This window comes from Malus domestica, chromosome 09 (genome assembly GCF_042453785.1).
Source record: "Malus domestica chromosome 09, GDT2T_hap1".
NCBI lineage: Eukaryota > Viridiplantae > Streptophyta > Magnoliopsida > Rosales > Rosaceae > Malus > Malus domestica.
In genome coordinates this window covers 974,638-997,933 of record NC_091669.1, presented here as the reverse complement: position 1 = coordinate 997,933, position 23,296 = coordinate 974,638, and the positions used below count along the sequence as shown (strand labels likewise).

At 38.2% G+C, this 23,296-nt stretch overlaps 3 protein-coding genes across 6 annotated transcripts; 2 read left to right on the top strand and 1 right to left on the bottom strand.

Annotated features, from left to right (window-relative positions):
* The first annotated feature begins 78 nt into the window (after nt 1-78).
* Nucleotides 79-2,660, top strand: LOC103442164 (glyceraldehyde-3-phosphate dehydrogenase, cytosolic). The gene is made up of 9 exons (XM_008380925.3): nt 79-164; nt 267-367; nt 548-910; nt 1,253-1,313; nt 1,416-1,513; nt 1,606-1,748; nt 1,847-1,930; nt 2,014-2,103; nt 2,204-2,660. The coding sequence occupies exons 1-9, from the start codon at nt 137-139 to the stop codon at nt 2,247-2,249; spliced, it is 1,014 nt and encodes a 337-aa protein (XP_008379147.3). The 5' UTR covers nt 79-136; the 3' UTR covers nt 2,250-2,660.
* Nucleotides 2,661-3,385: 725 nt separating this feature from the next.
* Nucleotides 3,386-5,878, bottom strand: LOC103411134 (prohibitin-3, mitochondrial). Of its 2 annotated transcripts, XR_525486.4 has the most exons (3): nt 4,940-5,854; nt 4,063-4,119; nt 3,386-3,616 (listed from the first exon to the last, which is right to left on the bottom strand). XR_525486.4 is itself a non-coding variant. In XM_008349784.4 (2 exons), exon 1 carries the CDS (start codon nt 5,776-5,778, stop codon nt 4,942-4,944), a length of 837 nt encoding a protein of 278 aa, XP_008348006.2. In that variant the 5' UTR covers nt 5,779-5,878; the 3' UTR covers nt 3,386-3,616; nt 4,940-4,941. The 2 variants fall into 2 exon arrangements, 1 of the variants encoding a protein (XP_008348006.2); XM_008349784.4 differs by lacking the exon at nt 4,063-4,119 and having other exon boundaries at nt 4,940-5,878.
* Nucleotides 5,879-12,202: 6,324 nt separating this feature from the next.
* LOC103421455 (uncharacterized) lies at nt 12,203-16,220 on the top strand. Of its 3 annotated transcripts, XR_011584052.1 has the most exons (4): nt 12,397-12,618; nt 12,725-13,438; nt 14,271-15,672; nt 15,780-16,220. XR_011584052.1 is itself a non-coding variant. In XM_029107661.2 (3 exons), exons 2-3 carry the CDS (start codon nt 12,728-12,730, stop codon nt 15,612-15,614), a joined length of 2,055 nt encoding a protein of 684 aa, XP_028963494.2. In that variant the 5' UTR covers nt 12,203-12,618; nt 12,725-12,727; the 3' UTR covers nt 15,615-15,776. The 3 variants fall into 3 exon arrangements, 2 of the variants coding, with proteins under 2 accessions (XP_028963494.2, XP_028963495.2); XM_029107661.2 differs by lacking the exon at nt 15,780-16,220 and having other exon boundaries at nt 12,203-12,618; nt 14,271-15,776; XM_029107662.2 differs by lacking the exon at nt 15,780-16,220 and having other exon boundaries at nt 12,316-12,618; nt 12,728-13,438; nt 14,271-15,776.
* Nucleotides 16,221-23,296: the final 7,076 nt, after the last annotated feature.

The window sequence follows — 23,296 nt, the reverse complement described above, 5'->3', positions numbered from 1 at the left end:
TCGTCGACAAATACGAATTGAAAACGGAGAATTCAAGCCTATAAATAGCACTCACACTCTCACACTCCCTTGTTCACACTTACAAGTCCTTTCACTCTCACTCTCTTGACGTTTTAACCAAAACAAATTACTCATCATGTCCAAGATCAAGATTGGCATCAATGGTATCTTCTTGTGTTTATTTTTCTGTTGCTTGCTATTTAGTATTTATGATATGATCACCATTTAACCATCAACGGTGTTGATTTGATGTCTATCTGGTGAAGGATTCGGAAGGATCGGCCGCTTGGTGGCCAGGGTTGCTCTCCAGAGAGATGACATTGAGCTCGTCGCTGTCAACGATCCCTTCATCAGCGTCGAATACATGGTATGTATAATGTAACCAAATTAATATATGTTTGTACATTGTTTGGTGATCATTTTATAGTTAAGGGATGTGTATTGCTTGTAACGTAAAATTGGAGCGAAACATGAACGAAATGATCCTGGATAAAGACTGAAAATCGCAATACTCGTACGTAACAGTTTAAATGTTGCATGCATGCAGAGCTACATGTTTAAGTACGACACTGTTCACGGGCAATGGAAGCACCACGAGCTTAAGGTTAAGGATGATAAGACCCTTCTCTTTGGTGACAAGCCCGTCAAAGTTTTCGCTTCTAGGGATCCCGAACAGATCCCGTGGGGGGAAGCAGGTGCGGAATTTGTGGTCGAGTCCACCGGAGTTTTCACCGATAAGGAAAAAGCCTCTCTGCACTTAAAGGGTGGTGCAAAGAAGGTTATCATTTCTGCCCCAAGTAAGGATGCCCCAATGTTTGTTGTGGGTGTCAATGAGAAGGAGTACAAGCCAGATCTTGACATTGTCTCCAACGCCAGCTGCACTACCAACTGTCTTGCCCCATTGGCAAAGGTATCTAGTCTCAATTTCTTAGGGACATTTTTGGGAATGATTTTGAAATAAAGGCATTTTATGACAACCAAAAGCACTTTTGATTACGTAATGTAGAAAAAAGTTATAAGTAGTTTTGGATCATACGAGGGTTGTTTTGTTTGAAAAGTGTTTGCCATATGCTTCTTTAAGAAGCACTTAGATTTTTAATAAGAATTTCAATGTGTTTCTAATGAAAGCACTTCTAGCGTAAGTGACTATGAGTAGAAGCAAGTCGGCCCTAAGTCTATGTTGCTTCAGTTAAAACCATTACGAAAAACTAATTAATTTGGTGATGAACTGCTAAGCTTCTCAACTTGACAGGTTATCCATGACAAGTTTGGTATTGTGGAGGGTCTTATGACTACCGTCCATTCTATAACTGGTGAGTGTGTGTGTGTGTGTGTGTATATGTATATGTATATATGTGTATACGTATATGTAATCGATCGTTCACTGCTCACCGGTTTTTCTCAACGTTATGCAGCCACCCAAAAGACTGTCGATGGACCGTCAATGAAAGACTGGAGAGGTGGCAGAGCTGCTGCTACCAACATCATTCCCAGCAGTACTGGAGCTGCCAAGGTATTGATTCGATAATGATACATTGTTTGATACTCGACAGATATTTCTGCTTAAACCATGCTTTCCATTCGCCGCGGTGTTTGATTTTACAGGCCGTGGGGAAAGTGCTGCCTGCATTGAACGGGAAGTTGACGGGAATGGCATTCCGCGTTCCCACGGTGGATGTTTCGGTGGTTGATCTCACGGTGAGACTTGAGAAGAAGGCCACTTACGACGACATCAAAAATGCCATCAAGTAAGCATCGTAGACATTCTTCTCTTCGCTACGGGACTTCGAACAGATGGTATAACTGGCATGGTCCTATATTTCTCGACTCCGTTGTGTTCTTGTAGGAAAGAATCAGAGGGCAGCCTGAAGGGAATCCTTGGATACACGGACGAAGATGTTGTGTCGACGGACTTTGTGGGTGATAACCGGTGAGAATTTTCGACAATTTGTTCGCAGTTGTTGCTCTGTGTGTTTATTAGTTGATCATATGTATTTGGAAATTATGCAACAGGTCGAGCATTTTCGATGCCAAGGCTGGTATTGCTTTGAACGACAACTTTGTGAAGCTTGTGTCTTGGTATGACAACGAGTGGGGTTACAGGTAATTTCCGTACAGTTTCTTTACTTCGTTATAAATTCCAAACGGAATCTGTTATCTGCGCTCCAAAAAGTCGATCTAAACATGGTCTGGTTTGTTGCAGCTCACGAGTTATTGACTTGATCCGTCACATTGCCTCGGTTAAATAGACGACTCGACCATTTCTCGGGGTTAATTAGGAGGCAGGGCGGCTTAAGCTTCTTTTCGGAATAATCGATCATCTTTGCGGGTGACAAAGTTTTGTAGGGGACTGGTTCCAAGAGTGTAAGAAGCTTTAGTTTTAATACTCGTTTGGTACTGATGTGCTAAAAGTGGGTATAAAAAAAAACAAAGCTTAAAAATATATTTGGTAAACACTTAAAAACAGCTTATTTTCATAGTTTTGGATGAAAAAAAAAACTAAAAACGTGAAGTAGCAAAAATAAGCTTATTCTCACATCACAGCAAAAGCAGTTTTTTTTCCCAGACACAGCAATACCAAACCAGGTCATTGTACGGGTTTAGACATACCGAGTGCTCAAAATTGGCACGACATTTTAACTTGAGATGCAGTTTATCTATCGTTCTTCTTCTCCTATACAAAATAAAATAATTAATAGCATATGTTTATAGAGATTTTCTAGGTTGCGGTTAACTGCATTTAGAGACATGCAATCGAGACAATCAATACTGCAAAGTTATAGTCAATATTGCAAAGTTATAGAGATCGTTTGGATGTACTTTTAAAATAACTGAAAGCGCTTTTGGTGAAAATGTTTTTGAAACCAATCATTAGTAAGAATGCAAGTAAATTCTGGAAAAGCACTTCAAGTGCTTCCTGGAATAAGCACATAACTGATGCTAAAACACTTTTAAGTGCTTTTGAAATAAAAAAACATTTTCTCTAAAAGAGTTTTCAGTCATTTTAAAAGCACATTCAAACGAGTCCATAGATGTCAAAATGTAATCCAACATAATGTCGCTATTGTGCCTGCCCCGTGCAATTAACTGCATCTTTACTTCCAATCTGAACAGTATTTTCCAAACCAAACGAAGAAGAAAATGAAAGATGCAGAAATATCAAAACAAGAGGAGGAACAACGCACCTCGACTGGCTTTCAATTCGCTTTCAATGCGTCATGTACTAATGTCAAGCCCAAGCGTTACCAAGCCGAGGCACAAGAATATGTAAACGACAAGCCCAGCCATATCGATATGAAAGCAAAATAAAGAAACCGATAGCGAGAAAAAGCAATTGAAATAGGTGCAAAATTTTGGATAACACATCCTCCTGCACTGCAACATATGAACAAAAGTGCACCAAATTATATTCAAGTACTAACATCCAGGTGAACTTAGTCAGAAATGCATTATCAACGCAACATCCATGGCACTTTCCTAAACCTTATCTCTCATTCTAAATAAGTTCAAGACACCCGCCTTCCCGTAAAAACCAAAAAATTACTCTAGAAATAAACCACTCAAGACTTCGGTGTATTCGCGGACTGGTCTTCTTGTTATGCCATGTCCTGGAACCCTGCAAAGAAAACCGATACAATTGCTTATCAAATAGGAAAGCTTAATGCCATTATTTCATATTGTGAAAACGATAGGACCAAATTGATGGAATGAGAAGGGCTTTTGATATTGATACTATATGGTGTAAAGGCATAAAAAGAAAGGAAAACTAATGAAGAGGGCTTGGAAATTTTGAGTTTTAATGATAAAGACAAAATAAAGGGTAAAGTGAATAGTACAAGGATTGACTTTTTAGTGTAAAAATGTGGTTTTTCGTTAAAGTGAACAGTACCATGTGCTTTTCGTTAAAGTTCCCAAAGAAAGGAAAACTAATAAAAAGGGCTTGGAAACTTTGAGTTTTAATTATTGTATCATGAATCGTTCATATTTCTCATGTATGTAGGCAACAACCACAGAAATCAAATTTAGGCCTTTCATTCACAACATCAAGCACATGTTACTTACGTTATACATTGAAATTACTCTTCACTTTCCAATTTGCTCAATCGTCATCATAGAGATCTGTAGCTTAAAATAATCAATAATTGCCACTTCATTCCATCTCAAAATCAGGTTAACTAGACATTAGATGCACGGAAAGTATACCTAAACGTTAAAAACTACAACACATAGGCAATGCGAAGCTGAACTACCAGTCACACGAAGGAATCAACTATTGTAAAACCAAAAATTTTCAACAGAACTATCTGAATTCCTAATCGAGGAACAGCTGTAGTACCAAGTAATGTGTCTGCTATATCGTACAGAACTGCAACGTATGAGAGAGACAAGAAAGAACCCGCAAAGGTAAAGAAAAACATTGTAAGAGATCCACAAATGGTCACAGTTCATGCAAGCTGGCATGCAACTTTTCGCGGACTGGTGCCAGTGAACTACACTATAATAGAACACAAACCTAGTATGTATGTTGTGTATATAATGGTAAGAAGCGTACAACGTGCAGCCTCATAACTCAATCCTTCAAAGTTCAAACTCCCTTGAAATTCAGAACAAAAGGGAGCCGAAAACATTCTGCCAAAACTTAGCAAAATGATATAGCTGAGCCTAGCAAACTTGATGAATTAGCTTTCTTAGTGCCGAAAACCTAAACTCTTACGATGCTAATGAGCACGACTCTTTCCAATTGTTTTCGGTTTCATTGAGGGATTGTCTGTACTCTAAAATGGTTTAATCGTACTTCCGAATATATACATAGATTACAGATATGATCCCATACAGATGCAGAATAAGAATTCAACAATACCAATGAATTACCAAATCAATGTAACAGTAAAATACGAAGCAAATCAAACACAAAAGAAGCAGTGAAATGAGAAATTACCATCAGCGAGGGTTGAGACCAAAGAGCATGTTCTTCCCACCAGGCAGGTAAGACACATTGGGCGACCTGGCAAGCGTGTTAGCAACCTCCCTGGAAGCCTCGATCCTCCTGAGCTCGATCAGTCCCATACCCGCCGAAGCAGTCGCATCAGAGATGAGCTTCGCAGCCTCGCTCTCACCCTGTGCCCGGATAATCGCAGCCCGCCTCTCCTGCTCAGTCTTGGCCACCACAAACTTGGACCGCTCCGCCTCCTGCTGAGCCACCTGCTTCGCCTCCACGGCGCGCGAGAACTCCAGCCCGTACGACAAGTGCGTGATGGCCACGTCATCCAGAACGATGTTGAAATCCTTGGCGCGGCGAATCAGGCTCTCGCGCACCAGCGCCGACACGTGGGGACGCTCGGTGAGGAGCTGATCGGCGTTGAATTGCGCCACCACTGCCTTTAGGACCTCATTGCCGATGGAGGGGAGGACCTTCTCGTCGTACTCGAGCCCTAGGGTTTTGAAGATCTGAGGGAGGCGAGCGACCTCGGGGCGCGAGAGGACCCGGAGGGTGAGATTCACCATCTGGAGATCCTTGGTGCCGGAGATGGAGGAGAACGTGTGGGGCCGGGTGCGGATGTCGAAGATGTAGGGCTTCTGGAGCCATGGGACCAGGAAGTGGGTTCCCTCGCCGACAGTGTCGTCGATGACTCCGCGGAAACGGTCGAAGAGGACGGCGCGCTGGCCGCCGTCGACTGTGTAGAGCGCGGAGTTGACGACGGTGGCGCCAACGCCGAGACCGAAGGCGGCGCGCGCGACGTTGGTGAGGAAGGACACGGCAGCTTGGTTGCTTCCCATCTTGGTGACGACGAAGATTCGAGGGAAGGGAAATGGGTTTTTGCGGAGTGGGGGAGAGTTAGGGTTTATGTGATTTTTGTTATAAACCCCTAACTACTTGGGCAGGAGGAAAACTACGAAATGGGCCTAGGCTTTTATTTTTGTTTGGACAACGGGCCTAAACCCATCAGCCCATCAATATATTTATTTTGGGCTGAACATTACCTTTTTTTTTCATTTTTTTTATCTTGAGTGCCGATAATAGCTCATTCCCTTATGGGAAAAAAAAAACCTAATTTAACCAAGTTCTGTCAAGAATATTGGATATATGCAAAGTGAAAGGGGATGCAAATTATGTCGGTGGCTAATCTAACATCAAATAAAATAAAATATATCGTTTGACCAAAAAATAACACTATGTTTGGATGAAGAAATTTAAGATTACTAAGGAATTTTAAAATGACGGAAATTGAAATGAAGGGATTTTATTTTCTAGAATTTGTGAATTTTGTTGTTTGGTTAACTTAAAAGAACAATGGAATTGACAACGGAATTTGTTAATTTTAAACTCCCAAACATAGAAATTGGGAAATGACACCTATTTACATGGAATTTAAACTTGGAAATTGGAGGCCCAAAATTCCAAGTTTTTTTTCCACGCAGAAATTCTAAATTTCTATGTTATAAATCCAAACAAGGGAATTGGTGCATGTCAATTTATAAATTCTGACTTTTATTGAAATTTCAAGTTTATTTTCCTCATCCAAGTTTACACTATGTTTGGAAAGACAGGAAGTGTTTTTCACACGTTTTTTTTTTTTTTTTTTTTTGCACATTTTTTTTAGCTTTCAAATTGAATAAATCAAAAGGAAATCGAGGAATAGAAATAAATAGATGACTCGTTTGGTTTTGTTAAGTATTCTTTCACTCTCGTTTGGTTGACAAAGAGGATTCTATTAATATGTAGTTTAGATTTAGATATAAGAAAAATTAACAAAAAAAAGGTTCAAATATCTTTAAATTTAGGTTTTAAATTGTTGATTACAAGTGTTTAAATACCAATTATAAAAGATTTTTGCACGCGAAAATATACTTTGAAGAACATGAATATCATAGTTTGTTGTAGCGGTAAGAGAAATAAAAGAAAATTTAACAAAGGAACGAGGGAAATTCTGGGTTCCCCTCGTTCTGCATGCGCAAAGCCTGCCTCGTCTTGTGTGTCTGGGTTCCCCTCATTCTGCATGTGAGGTGTTTTCATCATTTTTGCATGCTAGAAGCCCGCCCCTTTTTGCGTCCACGGAGCCCATGTCATTTTGGCGTGCACAAATCCAATCTCCTTTTTCGTGCGCAAGGCTGATGTCGATTTGTGTGACGTATCCCGCCTCATTTTCCATGAAAATTGCCTCATTTTGCGTGCCAAAAGCCCATCCGTTTTCTATGAGCGATGCCCACCTTGTTTTTCGTGCCATGGTTCCCCTCATTCTAAGTGAGCTAAGTCTGCCTCGTTTTGCGTGTGTTGAGCTTGCCTGACACAGTGACACCCTTTTTTTTTTTGGACAAAAATGCAAATTTTTTATTTTCGCAAAATATTTTTCTAAGCATTAAGAAACTTTTAAGGAATTCAGAAGCATTTTTACATTTTATTGAGCAACAAATGTGTATTTAGTAGAATATTTAAGTCGAAGACTAAAAAAATAATGAAAAATATAGTAGTGAGGCCTACAACATTGTCAATTTTGTTTTGTTAAATATTCTTTCACCCTCGTTTGGTTGACAAAGAAGATTCTATTAATATGTAGTTTAGATTTAGATAAAATAAAAATTAACAAAAAAACAGGTTCAAATATATTTAAATTTATGTTTTAAATCGTTGATTACAAGTGTTTAAATAAGAATTATAAAAGATTTTACGTAGAAAAAAATATACTTTGAAAAACATGAATATCATAGTTTGTTGTAGTGGTAAGAGAAATAAAAGAAAAATGTACAAAAGTTTCAAATTCTTGAGGATGTCAGAAAGTCATGCGTGATTTTGAAGAAGAATACCACTAGATTTATTAATTGTTATCCAATTCATATTTCTGAATCAGTAAAAGAAAGACTTTGCGGATGAGAGAAAGAAGTGAAACTCCTATCCTATCACAGTGATTCAAAGGTGAGAGAATCTCAGCATTCTATGTAATTTGTTTGTCATCAATTAAAATCCTAATTAACTAAGTGGAATTATGGCATTTGTCTTGTTTGTGTGGATGCATCACTATGGCTTTTCTTAAGAAGAAAAAAAAATTAAGATGTTGTAAATCTTAATTTGGTTCCTATTTGAAGAAAAACTATGGAGATGAGATGAGAGAAAAATGGTTAAGGTGGTTTGGACATGTGATGTGAAGACCTTTCGATGCTCGGGTTTGAAAATACGAATATGAAACATATCGCTCAGAGCAAAACAACTAAATTAAGACCTAGGAAGACTAGGAAAGAGACTTTAAGAGAATACATGGAGTACTTGAAATTAACGGAAGACTTGGCACAAAACTGAACGTACGCTGTGGCGTTCTAGAACTAATGTAATCGATCCTACTTAGTGAGATAAAACTTTGTTGATGGTGTTGGTTCCTATTTGAGTTCAAGTGATGACATATGAAGGTATGGAATGAAATGGTTATATTATCCCTGAGTTAATTACATGTTAATATGCAGATTCGCAGGTCATATACACTTTAATATAATTTGATTGAATCATTGCAGGGTCCATATACTTTTGAGAAGATTTTTAATATAATAATTTATAGATCATAATTGTTGGTGGTGGAGTTACTGTTGGTGGTGGTGGTGGGATGCAAAGCACCATCTCCTGTCCTACTACTGTCGTCCTTAATTAGGCCTTATACCACCGAACTTAACAATGGTTGGGTGGCTGACATTCGATCTTCCAATCGATTCACGTTTCCGCACACTTTTTCTTCATTCCACACTTTCCTTCGCAAAAGTGTTCATGCTTTCTTTTTTTCTCTGTTCTTAGGTCAACTTGGAGGGGCATTTGTTGTAATGAAGGTATGTAAAGAGATGTCACACATTGGAAGTTCACTCAATCTTGTAACTATAGTCGTAGATTTCATTTCACAAAATAGGTGGGATCGATCATAAGTAGAACTTGATGAATATATATCACTTGTATGAAACAGGAACTTTATTTATGATCGCACCTATTTTCACTTCTATATATATATATATATATATATATATATATTCTTATCTTTAAGTATTCATGGTGATGGTGGTTCATCTAGATCTATAAGTTTGTATATTTTCTAGATCATGTATGAATCTACGATAATGATAGTGCTAGTGATAACGGTATATATAGCAGTAGTGCCTTAGGGTTGGAGTCCGCTACTCCAATATTATTGGGGATATAAGATGCACGCAGAGCATTAGGTCGCTGTTGTGTTGAAATGGAGACCAGCGAATTATCATAGGTTTTTCTTTCTGCAGTATATCCCATGTGAAGATTTAGGTTTTCACCAATCTTATTTTAAAGCAAAGAAGGAGACTACTGGTGGAGTGGACTGCATGCAGAACGAAGCACAGAAAAAATCAAAGCTACGAAGGAATCCTGGAGGTGATGGAAAAGTTGAAAGGGAACTGATATATGACATGTCACATGCAAACAAGCATTATTGTTGTTAAAAAGTTAGTAACCCCTTACCTTTACCCACCCCCTCTCTATAATATGTAGCTTTTGAATGTTGACCTACTCCAAAAGTTAAAAAAGTTGCCTCCCTCTCACATGGACACCCCATCTTGATTCTACTTTTGTTTTAGGTACAGTTATCAGTTATGTGTGTTCCAGTCAGACTGAGTGCGAAGTTGCATATGGAGTTTCTGTAGTGCCAACCTCATGAGAAGAAATTTCATGTAATATGAAGATGTGTTCGTATCTCGAGCCAATGATATATTATTTTACAAGATAATTAAAATGCATCACAATGTCTAATTAGTAACTGGTTTGAAATGCTGTCTTCAATGACATCCGTGTTGTGGGTTAGGCCATCTTCAACCGAAGGCTGGCCAGAGGGCTCGTTTAAGCCCTCTAGCCCTCCAAGATTCTCCAAGATATTAATATTTTAATGAACAGTACATGGCCATATTTGCCTCCGTCTCCAACCGAGGGCCAGAGGGCCAAAGGGCTCGTTTTAGCCCTGTCACAAAAAACCGTCTCCAACCGAGGGCCCAAGGGCCATAGGGCCAAACATAATTTATTATTTAAAAACTACAATTTAATGTTGTATAAATGGCCTAGGAAGTTATACGAAAAAAATAGAATTGAAAAAAAATATGAAACAAATTTTGTGAAATAAAAGTTATAGGAAAAAAAATATGAAACAAAATTTGATTCATATGAAAAGGAAAAAAAAAGGGGAAAAAAAGAAGTTTACATTCATTAAAAAAAAAAAGAAAAAAAAAGAGGCCTAATAATACAACGGCTACTAGCCGTTATATTAAAAAACTTTTCAAACTATTAGTGTCGGTTATAACCGACACTAATAGTAGAACTATTAAAAAAAAAAAAGAATATCTTTAATGCTGTCGGCTATAACCGACAGCAATAGGAAATCATTAAAAAAAAAATAGCCAGCTCGGGGCTGGCTGGCTGGCCGAAAGCAGCCAGCCCTCCAGCCCTCTCCGATCCCGTGGGGCCCTCCCAGATTCCAGAGCCCTCTGGCCTAGCCCTCGGTTGGAGACTGTTTTAGGGCTATTTTCAGTCCTCTGGCCCTCTGGACCCTTCGGTTGGAGATGGCCTTAGTTTCTCTCCAAGTAAACATGCAACAGAGTTCACCCAACCTTACATGTATTCTATGCTTAGTTGCTAGTATATACTTTAGCATCTCTCGGAATGATTAACAATCACAACTAGGATCTTCGACAGCTCCTTTTAGGTATTGTTATTTAGCATTTCCTCATGCTTTGGTATTGATTTGGATGATATTTGAGTAAACTTCAAGAAACTCACGTGGTAGTTAAGCAGGTAAGTATGCATATAAACCACATAAAAACGGACACTTTGTTCTACAGGAGATAAAAGAAAAATATAACAAAGAAATCAAACTCTTTTTTTTAATATAAACGATGATCTACTTTAATTTAATCTAAAATATAAAGAGAATGATTCGAATATGAGCTTACAATTGAAGAGCACATCTACACTAATAAGAAGCGCATCTACTATAACCCATATGACCATCATCTTACGTCTGCAAAATTTTTAAGAATTAGACGGTTGGTTAAGGTCTTAATATTGCAAGTAATAGCTTTATTAACGTCAAAAGTTGTGGGTGACATGGAATTGCACTGCCGGAACTTTAGACGTTGGATTGTGGATTGAGCAGCCAGCCACACCGTCCATCCCAGTATTAAGCTACTAGAAAATTCAACTTCTTTTCAAGTTGATCAAATTCCTAAAACTTTTCTGATATTTTCGTTCCCTGGTTAATTATCTTGTTATTAAAATGATAATATTCGACTATTATTCTTGAGATCTTCAGGCATCTTTCAGCATCATCAGTCTTATCTATGGTTGAGTAGTTCATGAGACAAGAAAGTGGATTATTCGGTGAAGTGTCACCTTTATTATAATAAAAGAATGTTTGATAATTATTTGTTTTTAATTTTAATTTTTTTAAACTAGTTGGTAATTGATTTCTTAAAAACTAAAAAAACCTATCAAACAGGTTAAAATTAATCGTTAAGTAAGACCGACTCTCTCAAAAATTCTAACTTCAAAAGCACTCTGCATTTTCAGCCTTTTAGGATCACTCGTGACGTAAAAATCTTTCAACCCACTACCAAGAGTCCTCTCCTCTATCATTACTCCAACCAATATCGGTAAACTTAATCTCTCTCTCTACATCACCCCCATCATTATCTCTAACTTTCTCAGTACAAAAGGAATCACATTTCACCTCAGGATAGTTTATTGTGCCGGGAAGAGGTTTATTAGTTACCCAGTAGTCAACCATGAAAAACCCAAATCAAACTCTCTCTCACACACTATTAAGATGAAATATGCATTATGAATTTATAGTAAAATGTAAAATCATATGAAACTAAACAGATTGTAAGCCGCATTCATTTTGTTGCTTCTCGTGTTTGTGGCATTCACAGATTTGTTGTTACGGTGGCTATTAGATCAGTCAAGTTGACCTTGTTTCCCTTCAAACATCCTATTTTCAGCTAAAAATATATGTGCATAGTACTTGTCATATGTTAATCGTGTGATACTAGAGAGACTAATTTTTTAATTATACTTTATAAACTACATGAGGCGACAGTTAATGACTAATTTCTTATTAAATCATTAAAAAATATATATTCTATTATCAACTGTCCATCATATAAATTATAAAATATGATCTACCTAATGCTTTCCTAATCTTCTGCCTCCCCTTCCTTATCTTTTGAAAATATTCTGCGATCGACCTTAAAGCCTATTACATTATTTTTTTCTACAACTTTAATTCATCCAATAAGGGGGACTCTTCCCTTTTCTGTTTTCCATTTGTGTTAGCTATGATTGTTGTTTCCCATCCCATATTACTTGATATTATTAATTATTCATCTCATCCCTCTAAACTTGCCATCTACCATTAAAAAAAATTTAAATAACTCCCCTTGCTATTAGTTGATGTCCTTCTGTTATAGCTGGTAGTTGATCAACTGCTTTAAATCTTCCCTCATTGCTTCATCTCTCTCCCACTCAATTTTTGGTTGTTGGTTGCCTTAATTCCGTTAACAAATCAAACGACGAGAAAAGAAGAAAAACTGACTGCAGATTCTGAATCGTATTCTGTTCCCGGTTCCCATGTACAAAATTTTCATGCTAGCTTGAATTGTGTCGCATGTTTTAATTCTATATCAACTATTTCTGAAAAATATTGTTGCTCTCTCTTGTTTCTCTTACCTTTGCAAGAAGATGCCTCCTACATATTTTCCTCTCCGGTGGGAAAGCACCGGAGACCAATGGTGGTACGCGTCTCCGATCGATTACGCAGCCGCCAACGGCCACTACGACTTGGTTCGAGAGCTTCTCCGCATAGACGGCAACCACCTCATCAAGCTCACATCTCTCCGCCGTATTCGCCGCCTCGAGGCAGTGTGGGACGACGAAGCTCAGTATGATGATGTAGCCAAGTGTCGTTCGAGCGTTGCGCGAAAGCTCTTCAGCGAATGCGAGTCCAAGAAAGGAAAACCAAACTCTCTCATAAGGGCTGGATACGGCGGTTGGCTTATGTACACCGCTGCCTCCGCCGGGGAGCTTGGTTTTGTCCAAGAACTGCTCGAGAGAAACCCTCTGCTTGTTTTCGGGGAAGGAGAATACGGGGTGACTGATATTTTATATGCTGCTGCGAAGAGCAAGAATGTTGAGATTTTCAGGCTGCTTTTTGACTTTGCAGTTTCGCCGAGGTTTATGACGGGGAGTGGTGGAGAGCTGGAAGAGCACATTGGGGAGATTCCTTGTGTTTATAAACGGGAGATGGTTAACAGGGCGGTTCATGCGGCGGCGAGAGGCGGAAATTTGAGTGTTTTGAAGGAGCTTCTTTCGGATTGTGAGGATGTTTTGGCTTATAGGGATATTCAGGGATCAACTGTGCTACATGCAGCGGCTGGGAAAGGGCGGGTAGAGGTGAGAAGCTTCCCACTTTTGTTAAAACTGCTTTTGCAAAGATTTAATCTTTGTTTCCTTTCCAAAGTGCTTTCTTTCTTACACTTTTACAAGGATGTATCAGCTTAATCAGTCAAGTGCTTCCTGGTAGCAATTGTTGGTGCGGATGATGACTTAAAATCATAAAAATTTAGGGTAATTAAAGTGATGATTATGGTCGGTTTGATGATCACTTTATTTTGAGTTGTTTTTAATGAAACAACTAAAACGAAATTCTTAAGGCATTCTTGTTACCATATATGTTGGATGCATAAATTCTCTGTGCGGAACAGATGCATTGGTCCATATATATTATCGAAAATCATATATTTTAGCATGAAGAGAAAATTAGGTTGTTTTGATTACCATTTTGCTTATAGTGAAACAAACTATAAACAAAATTCTTAACATAAATTCTCAAGGCATTCTTGTTACATTTTTGTTGGATGCATATGTTATTTTATGCAAGAACGGATCTGTATCGATATTGTCAAAATGCATAGTAACGTATCAGTATAATTTGTTGGCGGCAATGGAATATATCGACACGATATCATTGTCCTATCAACTGTTTGAATGTGTCCTCCGTCACAGGACTAATGCTAGATGACTGATTCATATTATTATTCCAAAGTTCAATTCACTCTTGTTATGGATTTACTTAGAAAGCAAATCCATTTGTAATTCCACATTTTTTAGATTTCTCCTTGTTAATTTTCCTTTTTTGAGTTTAGCTAGACTTGCGTTGTCTTTGTTTTCAATGTTTGTCACCTCGCTATTTTCTCTGAATCAACCAATCTTTTCTTTTATGCAGGTAGTGAAGTATCTTGTAGCATCCTTTGATATCATAAACTCCACTGATCTCCAAGGCGACACAGCGTTACATGTTGCAGCTTCAAGGGGCCAACTAGCCGCAGCCGAAGCGCTTATATTGGCATCTCCGTCGTCTATTAATGCACGAAACAACTCCGGAGAAACGTTTCTCCACAAGGCTATATCCGGCTTCCAAAGCCCTGCCTTCCGAAGACTGGACAGACAAATTCAGCTTCTGAAGCAACTGGTGTGCGAGAAAGCTTTCAATATCGAACAAATCATCAATGCAAAAAACAACGAAGGACGGACTGCCCTTCACACAGCAATCATTGGGGATGTGCATTCCGATTTAGTCCAACTCCTGATGATTGTGCAATCGATTGATGTGAACGCCCGCGATGTGGATAGCATGACAGCGCTAGATTACATTAGGCAATGGCCTCGTTCGGCATCATCTGATATACTAATCAGGCAGTTGATTTCGGCTGGGGGAATATTTGGTTGTCAGGATTACAATGCAAGAAAAGCGATTGCTTCACGCTTGAAGACGCAAGGCGATGGAGGTAGTCCCGGAACATCATTTAGAATCTCTGACACGGAAATCTTCTTGTATACTGGCATTGAAAATGTAACAGATGCTACTGCTGATCGCCGTAGCATAGGAATCAATTCATCTCCACCCGAACTGATCAGTCCGTATCCAACTGCTGAAAATAACGGCAGCTCATTCGCTAGTAAAAAACCTGGTTCTGTAAATAATGCAGCAGCACAACTAAAACGTGTCGTAGGCTGGCCACAAATGAAACCGAAAAAGCACGAAAGGTTCAAGAAATCGGTTGATTTGGGATCAGTAGAGTCTATCAAAATATGCAACAAAAGCTCAGATGATGCAGCTCCAACCCCGCTTCGACAGAGATTTTCGAGGCCCTCAGTCTCATCAGTTCCCAGCAACAAACGGACACTTTCCGTGAGGAGCAACCAGTCAAGTCCATCAGCGAAAAAGAGGTTTGCTTGTGGCATAAGGCGTGGCGTAATGCAGGCAATTCCGCACATAACTGTGCCACGTCGTTCTCGGTCTAGTTCATTTTCGAAATCATCCTCAATTTCTTCACCTACTTCTCTAGATATTCAGAAAAGCGTTTGCACGGAAACTGACATTGCAGGACCGTCTTGGTCGAATGAAGTAGCTGATGACGAACCGCCGAATTTGGCGAAACAAGGCTCGCTTAATAAGAGGTCGAGGAGACAGTATTTCTGTTTTGGTGCATCACGATTGTCTGTGAAAAGCCCAGTTAACAGGCAGCAGCAAAGTTTCAAGCATCCTCCTGTTATTTCAGTTGCTTGATTGGACTTTGATGTGAAGAGTTTGGTCCTTGCAAACTCACTAACATAGAAGAAGATCCGTAAGTTTAAAAGCTTGTATCTGTTTCTCGTTTTATTCTCTCTTTTAATTTATAGCATGGTTTGTTGTTTTAACTTGAGTAAATGAAAAAACTGCTTGCATCAATAGATTTCAAGTCATATGTGACAAACGCCATGCTGCACTGAAGGATTGTGCAACGGTTTGTAGCTTACGTGGTCATGATCGTTCATCCACTACATTAGAGATCTCGCGTTTGATTCTCCCCTCCCCCAGTATCGCTCGTATTAAAAAAAAAACAATGTGATACTGCAATCATGGGAAGATCAGATTATGGTCCTCATCCAACTCCTATAACTAATAAGGAGATTGGCATAATTATAGGTTCTTGTGCACTCCTCCTTATAATCTGTCCAGGAAACGTTTCACTTTGAAGCTCCTTGATTTGTATAAAAGAAAAAAAAATATGAGAACCAAAAATCAAGAAGCAAAGATGTATGATTTCATAAGTTCAAAATATGTATGATATATTGCAGAAATGTTGGACCAACTGAATGCAACAAGGAATATGTCGATCATGGTTTCTCACTAGCTGGACACTGTCGTTAAAAAACATTCTGAAGCTGGCGTGCTCTTTCAAGTTGATCTCATTTAATTCATGTTTTTCGAGAAGCAAATTTTGTAACGGATTGTTAGCTTCTCATTGTCACATTGAGTCCAACATAATTGTCATTATTAAGAAACCAGCCCAATACTGTAGTAGAGGTCGTCGAGGTTTGCCAACAAGTTTTAGCATCATATGCATACTCTTTGTTACAAAAAAAGAACTATTGTTTAAAAAATAAAAAAACTCTTCCTAACCATCACTCCTGCCAAACCCTCGTTCATGCACAATAGTCACCAGTCACGCCCTCCCTCCAAATCTTCAAAAACCCAACTCCATCATCTTCCACATTCATTGACGCATTGATACAAATTTTTGAAGAATGGATAACCAAGACGTCATTGGGAAAGATTTTGGCCTCAATCTACCGGATATAAAATATTCCCTGTACCTTTCTACCGAAATTAAATACTTCTTTCGGCAGTTTTTACCGAAATTCAACGGAAGTTTTCGGCATACCGGGCCCAATAAAAGCTCCCTTTGACTTTCTTGTTCTGGGTACTGCGTACGGCCTCGTCAATCTGGTTCTACTCCTACTAGGATTTTTCCTTTATTTATTTCATGCAGACAGCCCGGTCAGTCTCTGGTCCAGACATAAAGTTATGTGAACAACCCAACGCCACAAATACACGAAGAAAAACAGCGGATGCAACTTGTCAACCAACACTCATAACCACTCAAATCGTATCAGCCCAATGCCTAATAATCAATGCCTAATAAGTCACACTAACGTGATTCGGTTGGATATTTAGCAAAGGTGATTTGATTGAATTGAATTTTTATAAAGATGATTTATTTATCGAAATTTATAAAATAAACTGTTTAAATTGTTGAAATTTGATATGGAATAGGCCCCATATCTAATCCTTATTTTTTTCAGAAGATCTATTTGCACAAGGACATATATATATTATACAGGATTTGGTGGTAACCGATCTTTAATTCCTTTGTCTGAATAAAAACCAACAATTCCATCGTCCACATATTTTGACATTTCTTGTGTAGAAATAATCGGTTGTTATTATATTATCATTTTGTAGTCGATCTATAATCAATATGTGGCCGTTACTATAAAATAATAATTTCTACAAAACAAATGTCAAATATGTTTATTGTTGTTAGTTGTCCTATCTAATATCTAAGTTGAAGTTGCTTGTTTTCCCTGCAACTTCCGTTTTCTTTTCGTATTAATTCATCCTACAGTCTCTGTCATATTGTAAATGATATGTACATTATGCAACCATAGACGTGACAATCATGCAACGAAAGCAAACCCTAGAAACTTAGAGCTTAATTAGCTTAGGAGCTGAGCCAACAAGTTTAAGTATCATATCATTTCATATATGTTAACCATGGATGACTAATTTATTATTTAGCGTACTAGATCACACGTATTAATCCCCTTACTCTCACAAAAAACAAAGTAAAATGATTTAAAACTTGATTCCAAATCAAAGTATCATATCATTTCATATAAGTAAACTATGGATGACTAATTTATTATGTTGCGTCCTAGATCACGCGTACTGATCCCCTTACTCACGCAAAGAACGAAATAAAACGATTTAAAACTTGATTCCAATTCAATAAACAAGTGTTTGATACTTGCTAGCTCCCAAAATAAATTCTTCGAGTTAACATCATCAGGGTGAAGCCAAGCACAAGCTTCCGCCAACTTCGCGTCTTAAAATTCAAGCAGTTGACAAACTTGTACTTAAATAAGGACCTTAAGTATGGACACACGGTTTTCTCTATCAGCTGATAGTTGCAGATAACTCCTACTTGCAAGAAATAATTGTACCTGTTGTTTCCTGCCCTTTGAGTCTTTTGAGAGCTACGTCGTCGCTTGACCTTAATATGTTCATTAGAATTATACAAATATCCTCTAAATTTCTTGGATAGAGTTGAATTAACCCCCATGCGGCTTCGATTATCGTTGTTTTGATCTGTTGTTTTGATACATTAAGTGGACTGCGTACGAAACTTTGCTACAATTATCGACTTCAGTGTGAATACCTTTCATGGTTTTTGCTCTTCCTCAAAGGGGGCTTCCAGTCATGGGACGTCAGCATCCGATATGCAGAAGTCGGAATTCCGTATCAACCAATTAGCTTGAATTGTCTAAGTTGTTTGTTTGAAAGTTAAAACCATTGGCTTGCTAGGGTTATGGTTTAAGGCAACTACTTTGACATTAATCCCCAATTTCAGGTTCATTAGTCTAATATTTTGATAAGCTTGCAGGCCCCAAATTTAGTTATCAAACCATGTGAATGGTCTAGCTAGCTTACAATTGGGGCAACAACCCATGTGAACGTATTATATATGACTATATATATATATATAATCTTTGAGATATGATTCACATATATATTATATATTGTTTTTACTTAATTGAAGACTAACTTCTGCAAAAATCGGCAGAATAAATTTGCCAGTAATAGTGTTTCTAAACCCATCATCTACAACACAAAAAGCTAATTAATTTAGCTCTTGCTAACTAAGTACAGGGAAATGACGAAGAAAATCCATGGTTTTTAACTCGAAAAAAAAAAAAACAGTTCAAACTAGAAAAAATTGTTCCCAAAATGATGTATGCAAACCAAAAATGCACACGCAAGCCGTATGCTTTTCGAATAAGCATCCTCTTCTCTTCTGATCCTCTTTGTGTGGATCCTTAAGAATTTTTAAATCGTGTTCGTTAATCGTACATCGTGTAATCAATTTTTATCAAATACTATTTATATTTAATTTTAAATAAAAATATTTAAAATAATTATTTAATACATAATATACGATAAACGAACACGATTTAAAGATTCATGAGTTCTATGACGATCCTTATTCATAGTTTTCGACGACTCTATTATTCAGAAAAGTCTAGTGTACACAATAATAATAATAATTTACAGCATCGTGGCGTATGGTGTTGACTTGGACTTCTGGGTCCAAGTCTACTCGCATTTGTGCTGAATTTTCCACAATATTACGCGTATTTTACATGGATTTTTCTGCTGATGGGACATGTTGTAGTTGGACAGAAGAACGCTCCACCCAACTTCCAAATTCGATGGTGCCCCATGAATCAAGATTGTTCCTCACCAAAAAAAAATAAAAAAATCAAGATTGTAAGTCCCACTCACGCCTACAATTTGGGAGTGGGAGGAAGAACCAGCAAAAGCAAAGATTCATCAGTTCCATGAATCAAGATTGTTCCTCACCAAAAAAAAAAACAAAAAGAATCAAGATTGTAAGTCCCACCCACGCCTACAATTTGGGAGTGGGAGGAAGAACCATCAAAAGCAAAGATTCATGAGTTTAAAACTTCAAACGCAACTTTGCAAACTTTGCACTCCATTGAATCATTGACCATTGCAGCATTATTTTATAAAGGCACCGGTGGCTTATGAAATTAATTTTCACTCTTCATTTGTGGTTTCTGAAATTGGTTGTCGCATATCAAGTTGGTTTTTGTGTTAGAATTCCCTGAAATTGGTTGTCGCATATCAAGTTGGTATTTGTGTTAGAATTCCCTCAGTTATGCTCACGTAGTATACATGTGGGTCTACAACTCTAATAATATGATGTGATCTAATTATAAATTTTTTTTTAATTATTGCGACAACCAATTAATGGAATAACTAGCAATTGTAACGGAAGTGATCAAATTGATTTGCAACAACCAATTTCAGGGACCACATTAATTGATTTTGAAATTGATGGACTAAAATGAAGAGTTAGACCAATTTCAAAGACTAATTGTGATAAGATCCATTTTTATAAATACAAAATCTAAGTGAGTCACCGTAGATCGATAAATTTTTTACAATTCTTTAATGTAAAATAAAGTGTATATGTCTCACCTCAACATATGATTCTCCCCAAAAGTATACATTTAATTTACCAAAAAAAAATTATACATTATGCATGTATCACATTAGAAACAATTGTAGCTTATGGCAATATCATTTCTAGCTCATTTTATAATGGAAATGAGAACACAGTTAGATTCTTATAAAGAAGTCAAATTATAAAGCGGCCTAATCGAAAAGGAGGACATTTTTTTAATATTATTCTCATTGTGTCACTTGAGAATCAAATTTGGCAGCTTAAATATAAGTGTGGTGTGATCTCAGTGTTTAAAAGTTGAAACCTAATTAAGCAAATTAAAACGTTGATTGGTCGATGATCGATCACTAACAAAAAAGTAGACACACTATGAACCGCCACTATATACGGTGTCTATTACATATGCCGACTTCTGAGAGCGTGCAACACTTGATAAGTCTAGGGAATGAAAAGTTGAAATTTAGAAGTTGTTTGATGATTGTAGTAGATGAAATGAACCTGTTTCTGGTTATGGGAGAGAATTCTCTACATCCTTAATATCCCACTAAGATAATGGAAGAATAAGACGATGTTGAGTGGGATATCAAATTATTGGTCTGAATTAAAACACATGTTCGGTGCAGCAATAGTGTAGGTGAGTTCGGTGCAACAATTAAAACACATGTTATCACATTATTGATCCGAAATATTACACTGACTTATCAAAAGTATAGATTCTTCTCCTAATTCGGGGAATCTTTTAGTATGCATCATACATAGGGATTCTTAATCGTTTGATCTTATCCAATAGATTGTTCACTGCATATCCAACCATTCATTATTTTAGTGCATGAAATACATTAAGGGTGCGTTTACTAATCCGTAATCAGATTGAGGGAAAATGAATTGAGGAGGAATTGGATTGATGATGAATTGGAATGAGGTGGAATCAGAATTAGATTCCTGTTGAAGTTGTTTACCAAAATTGTCTGGAATCGGAGTAAGAATAACATTGATGTATATAAATTATTTACTAATTCACATGAATCGGAAAGGTAACTAATGTGATTACTAAAGTACCCCTACTTTAACTAATTTATTTTACATGCTAATTATTTTTAGTAAAACTTTTATTCTTTTATTTTATTTACTAGAGGTTTTAGGTTCAACTCTCGCCAAAGACCAATTTTGAACCAATTTATTAGCCCATTGTGAGGCTAAGTGACACATCGCGGCCCGGGCCCCCACCATATCCCGGGCTCGACTCCATCGTAGCACGATATTGTCCGCTTTGGGCCCCGACCACGTCCTCACGATTTTGTTTCTGGGAGCTCACGCAAGCAGAACTTCCCAATGGATCACCCATCTTGGAATGTTTTGGCCCCTTTCTCGCTTAACTTCGAAGTTCCTATGGAATCTGAAGCCAATGAGCTCCCAAAAAACCTTGTGCTAGGTAAAGATGGGAATATACATATAAGGCATAGAGGATCCACTCCCCTGAGTGATGTGAGATGTTACAATCCACCCCCCTTAGGGGCCCAGCGTCCTCGTCAGCACATTTCCGACTAGGGATTGGCTCTGATACCAATCTGACACATCTTGGCCCAGACCCCCACCACATCCCGGACTCGACTCCACCGCAACACGATATTGTCCGTTTTGGGCCCCGACGATGTGGGATGTTACAATCCACCCCCTTAGGGGCCCAACGTCCTCGTCAGCACATTTCCGGCCAGGGATTGGCTCTGATACTAATCTGACACATCCTGGCCCGGGTCCCGACCACACCCCTGGCTCGACTCCATCGTAGCACGATATTGTTCGCTTTGGGCCCCGACCACGCCCTCATGGTTTTGTTTCTATGAGCTCACGCAAACATAACTTCTCAGTGGGTCACCCATCATGGGAATGCTCTGGCCCCTTTCTCGCTTAACTTAGGAGTTCCTACGGAATCTGAAGCCAGTAAGCTTCCAAAAGGCATCGTGCTAGGTATAGATGAGAATATACATATAAGACATAGAGAATCCACTCCCCTGGGCGACGTGGGATGTTACACTAAGCCCACCCCTCCCCTTAGTGTAAATATCGATTGTTCAAAAAAAAAAAAAAAACTCTTAATCCTAAACCCTATTAGAAATACCTACATAAAGTATACTAAAATAAAATTTTACTTCCTTCTCTCTCTTCCCTTTTTCTTTCCCCATTCTTTGTCTGCAACCCCTTTATTTCCCCTTTCTTTCCCCAGTACGCATTATCCACACCCCACCATCCAATCTCAGGAGGAACCACAAAGCCACGACCCACCCCATCAAAAAAAAAAAAAAAATCCAATTTTCAGGCTGAAAGTGATAAAAGTTCTTTCATTCTCTTCTGTTTGGGTCAGCAAATTGCAATTTCCCTCATGGTTTTGTTTCTATGAGCTCACACAAACATAACTTCTCAGTGGGTCACCCATCATGGGAATGCTCTGGCCCCTTTCTCGCTTAACTTAGGAGTTCCTACGGAATCTGAAGCCAGTAAGCTTCCAAAAGGCATCGTGCTAGGTATAAATGAGAATATACATATAAGGCATAGAGAATCCGCTCCCCTGGGCGACGTGGGATGTTACACTAAGCCCACCCCTCCCCTTAGTGTAAATATCGATTGTTCAAAAAAAAAAAAAAACTCTTAATCCTAAACCCTATTAGAAATACCTACATAAAGTATACTAAAATAAAATTTTACTTCCTTCTCTCTCTTCCCTTTTTCTTTCCCCATTCTTTGTCTACAACCCCTTTCTTTCCCCAGTACGCACTATCCACACCCCACTATCCAATCTCAGGAGGAACCACAAAGCCACGACCCACCCCATCAAAAAAAAAAAAAAAAAAAAATCCAATTTTCAGGCTGAAAGTGATAAAAGTTCTTTCATTCTCTTATGTTTGGGTCAGCAAATTGCAATTTCCTTGAGGATTTGGGCGTTCGTTGTTCCAGATCATGTTCGCTGTTGTGCCGTCGTTTCAAACCCCAGTCGATCGTTGTTCTAAATCGCAGGCGTTCGTCGTTTAGTGCTACTGCATTTTTTCAGATTGTGAAGATGGGGTGGTATGTGCTATGAGAGAAACAAATACAGAGGGGGTGATTGATGAAGATAAGAGTTGTTTTAGGAATATACATGGGTATTTTGGGTAGAAAACTT